We start from the raw sequence: 9046 nt of genomic DNA, 5'->3' as shown, positions 1-9046 counted from the left end.
GACACCCGCAGAAATCGTTCCAGGCCCTCCTCCCCAGCTCCCGCTTCGTCCCCGCCCCTTTCGGGGAGCCTCGACCCCCTCCGCGCTCTGTCTACCGCCCGCAGGACACAGCCTCCCGGGTTTTCTGGCCCCCGGGCCCCGGCGTAGGTGCAGGTGCAGCACCCAACCTCCTTCCCACCCCGGCGCATCCCGCTGGGCGGCCATGGCGCGAGGAGACGCCCCACAGGACAGGCGAGTTGGGCGCTGGGTGGGGCGCGGACGAGGATCCGGGTGGCGGTGGGCAGCGCAGACCCGCTCCCTTCGGGCGCTCCAAGGCTCAAAGCGGACTGGATGGAACTACAATTCCCATCAGCCGCCTCCCTGGGCTGCCTGAGCCGGCGTGATGGGGGTTGTAGTCCGCTCTCCGGAGGGGGCGACCCGGGAGGCGTGGAGGGGGGGCGGCAGCCGAGGCGTCGCGTCCTAGGGGTGACCTTCTGACTGATCCCCACAGCTACCACCTGGTCGGGATCAGCTTCTTTATCCTGGGGCTGGGCACTCTCCTTCCCTGGAACTTCTTCATTACGGCCATCCCGGTGAGACTCGCGGCTGGAGTGCCAGCCCCATGGCCACAACCACCATCGCCTTGGACCAGAGGCGTGCCAGGCGCTTTCCACACCATGCCACCTTTGACTCCTCATTATGCCCGTTTGCACGTTTGTCCGCTGAAGCACCGAGCCTCAGAGAGGGCGAGTGCCCCTTTCACCGATAGGAAAGGCCAAGCTTTCAGAGATGCCCAGATCCTACAGGGGCAAGGCTACCAGCTCGGGGGGGGGGGGGGAGGGGGGGCTCTGGAACTAGCAAAGAGCTACCCATCCACCACCCCTGTTTGTGTTATTCCCTGGTTAAGTCATCCCTGGGCTAACCCAGTCCAAAAGCGGATTATCCAAGCACGGCTTACATTCATTCATCCACCAGTTAGTAATGTGTACCTACTGTGAACCAGGCCCTGTTCTTGGCACTGGGGCTGCAGGAGGAAACATAACAGAGGGAGCCTGGATCCTCACGGAGCTTACATTCTCTCAAGGGAAGGAAGAAATGTGGGGTTTGTGTTCTTTTTAGGACTGGGTTATTCATATACATTCAGTTCAACAACTTTCAAGATGTCTCTTCAGTGCTTGGCTCTGTGCTGGGCCCCGGAGACTCAAAGATTAATCAGCCCCTGGTCTTGAGAGGGAGCTGGGTGCAAAGAGCTATTAATAATGTAACATGACACTCAGCATCCCAAGCTTGGAGTAAAATCCAGTAGGCCCCCGGAAGCGGGGGGGGGGGGTAGGGAGTGATTCCTTCTGCTTCACAGAAGAGGTGATTTGTAACTTGGGAGAAGGGTAGGCAAAGCATTGGTGTTTGGCCGGGGTGATGGGGGGGGGGCGTGGGAGGAAAGGGAGAAGGCATTCCACGTGGAGGTGACAGCGATGCAGCCTGTTCAGAGAAAGGACCAGAGCCTGGGGTACCTAAAGCTTAGCAGCAGAGCCCAGGTGCGGCACAAGAGAGAGGCTGGGCTCTGGTCCTGAAGGGCCCCAAATGCCATTCTAAAACCTCAGGGTTTTGCCCCGCAGGGAGCCATGGGCAGTGGCGGGGGTGGGGGGTGGGCGGGGAGGGAGGACGGATGGGGAGGTTAAGCAGACACTGGACGAGTTTGTGTTCTAGAGAGAATGCAGTTGGTCAGCACCTAGGCCAGGGCCTGGCTTACAGTAGGCACTCAATGAATACTCAGCAATCTGGAAGCTGCTGCAGGAGTGGGGGATGAAGGCTGGAACCCAGGCACCGAAGATTCAGAGATGGAGCAAGGCCCAGGTTGGGGGTTCTTAGGGCTTGGGCCCTGTCCCAGCCCTCTGCTGTTCAATTCAGTGCACATTCATCGAGCTCCCACTGTGTGCCAGGTGCTGGGATCAGTACAAGGACAAACAGACAGCTCCCGCGGACGTTAACTGAGCAATCCCAAGCATGGGAGGAGGCGGAGGGGGAAGGCTGGGGGGTTCCTCAGGGTAGGTTGGAGGGTGACCCTGTACCCCCTCCTCTGGCATCCTGTCAGTACTTCCAGGGGCGGCTGGCAGGGGCCAACAACACCGCTGGGACCCTGGGCACCAACCACACAGGCCCTGCAGACACTTTCAACTTCAACAACTGGGTGACGCTGCTGTCCCAGCTGCCTCTGCTGCTCTTCACGCTCCTCAACTCCTTCCTGTACCAGTGGTGAGAGACCTTGCCCCTCAGGCTCCCCACCCTCTGTGGCCCCTCCCCCGCCCAGCTAAGGAAGCTCCATCTGGGCCCAGGTCAGAACTCCCATCCTTCCTCCACTCCCCCTGCATGTCCCCTCCAGGTGCCTCTGTCCAGCCCTGGCCTCAATCTCTTGCCCACCTCCCCCTGCCTGGCCTGGGCCCAGCTGATGTCCACTCTGCCCCTCCTTGTGAGCAGCATCCCTGAGACGGTGCGGATTCTGGGCAGCCTGCTGGCCATCCTGCTGCTTTTTGCCCTGACGGCAGTGTTGGTCAAGGTGGACATGAGCCCTGGGCCCTTCTTCTCCATCACCATGGCCTCTGTCTGGTTCATCAACTGTGAGCACCGCTGCCCCTCCCCACCTCCCCACCTCCCCACCTCCCCACCCAGTCCACCCAGGGCTTTAGCCCAGCCTCTTCTTTGTAAGTGAAAAGGGACCCACATACCCAAGAAGGGAGGACAGCAGCCCTCCTATCCCTGATGAGAAACCAAGGCCCAGAGGGAGAAGAAGAGCCACTTGTCCCAAACCCACAGTGACCTAAGATGAGGCCTCCTGGCCCCAGGCGCCTCAGACCTATGGCTACACCTGAGCAGAGGAAAGAATGGGGGCTGATACACCAGAGGGCCCAGAGTCTCACGCCTGCCCAACTTAGTCCAGAGTCTGCCAACACCTCCTCCGAGAAGCCTCCAAGGCCTGTCTAGTTGAGCGGCGGCCCCCACTCCTATCCCTCCACAGCCTTCTGTGCAGTTCTGCAGGGCAGCCTCTTCGGGCAGCTGGGCACCATGCCTTCCACCTACAGCACCCTCTTCCTCAGCGGCCAGGGCCTGGCTGGGATCTTCGCTGCTCTTGCCATGCTCATGGCCATGGCCAGTGAGTGGAACTGGGTGGCTGGAGGGCAGGGGTGGCCTCTGGGATTCTGGGAGCAGAGACAGTGTGCTAGGAGTGAGATGCCTTCGGTTCTGGTAAAGATGGAGGCGATGGGAAGCCGGGGGTTGGGTTTGGAGACAGGGAGTAGGGTTCTTGGGCTCTACAGTGAGAGAAGGACCAGGTAAGGAATGGGTTACCATAGGGCCAGGGGCAGGATTCCTGAGGCTGATAGGGGTTTGTGGCAGCAACCTGGGTTTGAGGGAAGGGGGGGGACAAGTTTGAGATTCAGATCAACTTGGTCCAAATCCTAATTCCACTGCTCCCCAGCCGGGGACATTGGACAGGGCACTTCACCTGTGTCAGTTTTCCCATCTAAACGATTCTTACAGCTCTGTCCCCAGATTGTAAGGTGTATGCAGTAATAATGAGCACATAACAGGTGATCAACAAAAATGACAAGTAGGGAGGAGTGAGAGAAGCAAAGGGCGGGGCTGGGCTGGGGCCCTGCACAGGTTCCTGAGTTTGTCAGTGAGCGGAGGCCTGGAGGTGAATCTGAGAAGTGCATGATGGGAAGTGGGACAGGAGGCTTCAGCCGCCGTGGGAGCCAGTGGGACCAGCCCCCTCCAGTCTGCAGCTGAAGTTTCTGCACAGGTGGCGTGGATGCCCAGACGTCCGCCCTGGGGTACTTCGTCACACCCTGCGTGGGCATCTTCACGTCTATTGTGTGTTACCTGAGCCTGCCCCACCTGGTGAGCCTGGTTGGTATTGGGCTCAAGGCCCCACTTCAGAGCATCTCAGATACAGCTCTGAGTCTGAGGCCCTGAGAGGGGCCAGGGGCGGAGGAGGGGACCTGATCCCCAAAGGAGTCAGCCCCTGGGGGACTCCAGCCTCTAGGTCGACAGGGTGGAGAGGGAGCCGGACACCTCAGCCGAGCCAGGCAGGCCCAACGCTTTCCTTCTGCAGGAGTTCGCACGCTACTACCTAGCCAAGAAACCATTGCAGGCGCAAGGTCAGGAGCTGGAGACCAAAGCTGAGCTCCTCCAGTCTGGTGAGCTGGGGCCCCCACTGGGGAAGTGGAAGACCCAGGGGAGGCTGAAGCTACCTCCACAGGGAAGCGTCTTCCCTCCGTCCCCATCTAGAGTCCTCCCCCTGGTAGCCTTGCGTGAGCAGACACAGAAGATCATGAAGGGAACTCAGTGGGAGTCAAGTCATCCCTGCTGCCTTTTGGGCATCGGTTTTCTCCTCTATAAAATGGGGGGACAGTAGAGCTCCAGCATGCTCGTTCTGGCTCGAAATGCATTTGTTTGAACCCTGGTCTCACAACATCTAAGCTGTGTGACCTTAGGCCAGTCACTTAACCCCTCTGAGCCTCAGTCTCTTTATTTGCAAAGGAGTAGCAGTGAGATAATCCATCTAAGGTGCTTAACTCTGCCTGACACATGCCTGTGCTTAATAATAGTAGCTTAGCATCTTTCCATAGTTAATTCTCCTTGCCTACATGCTGAGCTGGAGGAGGGTCACTTGTTTTAACTGCTGGGAATTGCCCTCCATCGAGCCTGGCTGTCACAGGCATGACCCTGCCCTCCCCTCTTGCCCCAGATGAGAAGAACAGTATTCCCAACAGCCCCCAGAAGGTAGCCCTGACTCTGGACCTTGACGCTGAGAAGGAGCCAGAGCTGGAGCCAGAGGAGATCCAGAAGCCAGGAAAACCTTCAGTTTTCATTGTCTTCCAAAAGGTTTGGCTTGGCCATGGCCCCCAACCACCATCCCTGGGGAAGAGAGAGCTGCTCTCTCCAGCCCTCTTTAAAGACCCTTAGAATGGAATGGGGCCTTAAGACTTGCGTCCGCTTCAAGGTATCAGGGTCATAGTGGGCCAGGAACACAGGCCAGGCCCCAGGTGTCCTGTGCCCCGGCCGGCGCTTGGCGCTTGGGGGTTGGGGCTGCGCGTTGGGCTCTAATCTGCCCCGCTGCTTACACCCCTGCCTCTGGCTCCCAGATCTGGCTGACGGCGCTGTGCCTTGTGTTGGTCTTCGCAGTCACCCTGTCTGTCTTCCCCGCTATCACAGCCATGGTGACCAGCTCCACCAGTCCTGGGAAGTGGAGTGAGTGTTGGGAAGCAGAACAGGGCAGGGCAGGGGAGAGGGAGGGAGGAGGAATGAAGGGGAGGAGGAGGGAAGAGGAAGGAGGGACCAGGATGAGCCCTCTTTCTCTCCCAGGTCAGTTCTTCAACCCTATCTGCTGCTTCCTGCTCTTTAACATCATGGACTGGGTGGGGCGGAGTCTGACCTCTTACTTCCTATGGGTGAGCATACCTGGGCTGGGGGGGCCCGATGGTTTCAGGAAGCAGTTGGAGATCAGAGGGTGTGAAAGAGCACAGAAAGGTGGTTTCCTAAAAGTCTGACCACTCTAGGTCTGGCAACAGAACAGCTGGCCAAGAGGTAGTGAGCACCTGGCCCCTGGAGGTATGCAAGCCAGGGCTTGGACTGTGAGCTCCTTGAAAGCAGAAGCCACGTCCAAATGGCCTATGTTCCCCAGCATCCAGCCCAGAACCCAGCCCTCGGTCCTCAGGGAATGTTACACGGAGGTTCCCGTACCAAATGAGACGCTGGACAAGATTCTAGTGTTTGGACTGCTTTTAGCCAAGGTGCTCCTTCTTTAAATGAAATCTTCCAAGGAGATACAATAAATAAAGGAGATTGAAGAGGAGTTGCTCTGATCCAAGCTAGGATGGGGCCTGGATCCCCGGCTTCCAATCCCATTCAGCAACCCCATGTGCCCCGAAGGGGTCTGCGGAACCCCCAAGGGTACTTGGAGGAACCCAGCTTGAAAACCAAAGATGGTGTCTAAGGTCTCTTCCAGTTCTGCCACGGAGAGAGCCCAAGCTGGAGCTCGGAAGGGCAGAGGCGAGCCCCAGGCCAGTCCCTGATGGCTGGGTGGCCTTGGCCCAGCCCCTCACTCTCCGGAGGCCTGGGGGCCGGGTCCTCACCGGCTCATGTAGAGTCACAGGTCAGGGGAAGTGACAGTCTGTCCGGGGTGGGCTCCGGGCACCTCCCTCACCCCGGCTTCTGCCACAGCCGGACGAGGACAGCCGGCTGCTGCCCCTGCTCGTCTGCCTGCGCGTCCTATTCGTGCCTCTCTTCATGCTGTGCCACGTGCCCGAGAGGTCCCGGCTGCCCGTCCTCTTCCCGCAGGATGCCTACTTCGTCACTTTCATGCTGCTCTTCGCGGTGTCCAACGGTTACCTGATGTCCCTTACCATGTGCCTGGCGCCCAGGTCTGGGGGTCGGGAGGGTGGGCCTGGGCGTGGGGAGGTGGCCTAGCTCTTCTTGAGGGGGACGGCCTGCAGGAGAGGGTCCACTCTGCTTCCCGCCAGCCCAGCCCTGGCTGTCTCTAGGTGCCAGCCACCCTGTCAGGTCAGACCTTCCCTGCCGAGCCGGCCCCGGGGCAGGAAGGGAGAGGAAGCCCCAGCCCGAGGTTCCTGCCAATAAAGTAGCCCAGACACTGGTTCTAGGACCTCCTCTCTGGGCCTGTTTCCTCACTTGTGAAACAAATGGGTTGAACTATCATTCCTTAGGGCCCAGCTACTCCCCCCAAATTCTCAGTTGAAGGGGAGCGAAGGTGTTGATCAAAAGTGGAGGGTTCACGGACTATTTACGCTGGGGACAACGGAGCTGAGAATCCAGAGAGAGGAAAGGTGACGGGGACAACCAGGCTGGGGACGTTTTGTCCAGAGGGAAGGCAGTGGAGTCTAGAGTCCTGTAATATTGGACTTGCAGGGCATGAGAGATGTCCCCGTCAGTGGCCTCGTTTTACAGATCGGGAAACTGAAGTGAGGTGTCCTGTCGTAAGGGGGGCACAGGGCACTGGGGCTGGGTCCAGGATTGGCCCGATGTTTTCTAAGAGCCTGCTCCCGTGTGTTCTAGGCAGGTGCTGCCACATGAGAGGGAGGTGGCCGGCACCCTCATGACCTTCTTCCTGGCCCTGGGGCTCTCCTGTGGAGCCGCCCTCTCCTTCCTCTTCAAGGCGTTGCTCTGAATGCTCCGTTCCGGGCTCGCCCACGGCTCTCTCTTCGCTACCCCTTCGGAGCTGAGACCCCCGTGCAGGGGGAATGGCGAGCCGGGCCCAAGCCTCTGCTGGGCTGGTGCCCCTCGGTCTGGAAGTGCCACCTGCAAGTGGGTGCTGCTCTCCTTCCCGGGCTGGTGTCCATTTGGGGGCTGCGAGGAAGAATTCACCAGCGGTCATTCTAACCCCCCACCCCCAGCAGTGGAGCTGAATCACAGAGACAGACTATTCAGAGGCACACAAGACCTCTCTGCACAGGTGCCGATCAGGGAAAGAGGGCCAAGGACCATGGCCCTTCCTCACCATCAAGAGTACATTTGTTAATCTCAAGACACGCGCTTGCTGATCTGTGGCCACTGGAGGCCACCAGCGGGGTCTTGCCACAGGTGTGGCTGCTGGGGCCCAGCCTGGGGTTCAGAGTGGGAGTGGGGGCCAGCCCAGGGCAGGCCTGCCCCTCCCCAGGCCTCAGCAACTCCACGATCGGATGTCTCAGACCCCAGGGCAGAGGATGCCTGGGAGGCCGAGGGCAGCAGGGAGAAGGAACGGGCATTAGGGATCTGAAGGTACTCAAAGGACCATCTGGGCCTCAAACAGTGTTTGCGTAGCCCACACTTACTGTCCCCGCTCCCCAGAGCCAGGCTGGGCCTGGGTCCCGGAGCTGCGGGCGGCTTACATGTGTGCACCCCACTTTACAATTTGCAAAGCTCTCCCGCACCCATTCTCTTACGGAAGCCACATTGAGACACTTGGGGGAGCCAGGCAGGGACGGTGCTGTCCCTCTGTACAGGTGAGGAAACCGGATCTCGGGGGGAAATGACCTGGTCCATGGCCGAGCCGGGACCCAGCCCCCACCTCTCTCCTCCCTATAGGTGCTGTTCTTCCTGCCCACTACTTGCTTCTCCTTCCCTCACGAGGCTCGAGGCAGGAGTCCTAAGCACTTGCTCCCCACTTTTTGCTGTTTTCCTTCCAAACCCACTCCTGGGTCTAATAACAACCTTCTTCATTTGTATCATCAATTCACGGAGTCTTTATTTCCAAAGCGCTTTCAGCTCTATCAGCTTTGATAAGCTGGGTAGGGTAGGGATAATTGTACCCATTTGACAGATGGGATGACTGAGGCCCTCAGAGGGGCAGGGATTCGTGGGCATCCCTCTGCTGGGCCCTCTTGACCACATGATGTCCTGTGCTCCTGGGCAAAGCACCTGGCTGCATGGACAACTATTGCTTTCCCCCTCCACTGGTGTCCCCTGCCTCCCCAGGCCCTCCTCCTCAAAAATGGAGCCTCAGAGAGGCAGTCAGCCAATTTTCTAGAGGGATGGAAGGAAGGCTTGTTCCACCACACATCCGTACTACCCTGCCCAGCCCAGAGAAGAGCACAGGTTTTTGCTTTTAGAGGCACCGGCCTTTCTGCCCACTTGCCCTCCTGCCTTCCATGAACATTCCCTGAAGCGGCTATTATATACCAGGCGCTGAGCCAGCACAGGGCCCCTGCTCAGAGGTGAGATGACCGATATGACCTTGGTAGCTGAAATAAAGCCACAGGGGAGACCCCAAATGACCACTATTCACTGTGCCAGGCCCTGGCTGGTCTGGTGACCCTGAAACAAAGGAGACACGGTCCCTGCTCCCAAGGCCAAGGAAGCAGAAAGTAGCAGGTGATGGGGTCTGTGAGGGCCCTACAGAAGTGTGTAGTGTAAGAGTCCAAAAAAGGATGCCTGGATTCCTCTTGGAAGTCAGGGTGGCAGCCCTGAGGCCTCAAGAGAAGAAAAATGAGTTTCCTGGGCTGAGGTGGGGGAGGGGCATCCCAGGCAGAGGTACCAGGGAGGGTGGAAGGCACCGACACTGAACATTCAGGGGGCA

The 9046-nt window shown here is 58.9% G+C and overlaps 1 protein-coding gene across 1 annotated transcript; it reads left to right on the top strand.

Annotated features, from left to right (window-relative positions):
* Window positions 1–202: 202 nt before the first annotated feature.
* SLC29A2 (solute carrier family 29 member 2) lies at window positions 203–7659 on the top strand. Its single transcript, XM_042958136.1, has 12 exons — window positions 203–231; window positions 491–572; window positions 2072–2232; window positions 2455–2594; window positions 2993–3127; window positions 3776–3873; window positions 4088–4172; window positions 4724–4860; window positions 5121–5226; window positions 5341–5426; window positions 6199–6398; window positions 7048–7659. Exons 1-12 carry the CDS (start codon window positions 203–205, stop codon window positions 7157–7159), a joined length of 1371 nt encoding a protein of 456 aa, XP_042814070.1. The 3' UTR covers window positions 7160–7659.
* Window positions 7660–9046: the final 1387 nt, after the last annotated feature.

This window comes from Panthera tigris, chromosome D1 (assembly GCF_018350195.1).
Source record: "Panthera tigris isolate Pti1 chromosome D1, P.tigris_Pti1_mat1.1, whole genome shotgun sequence".
Taxonomy (NCBI): Eukaryota; Metazoa; Chordata; class Mammalia; order Carnivora; family Felidae; genus Panthera; species Panthera tigris.
This window is presented reverse-complemented; position numbering and strand designations above follow the sequence as displayed.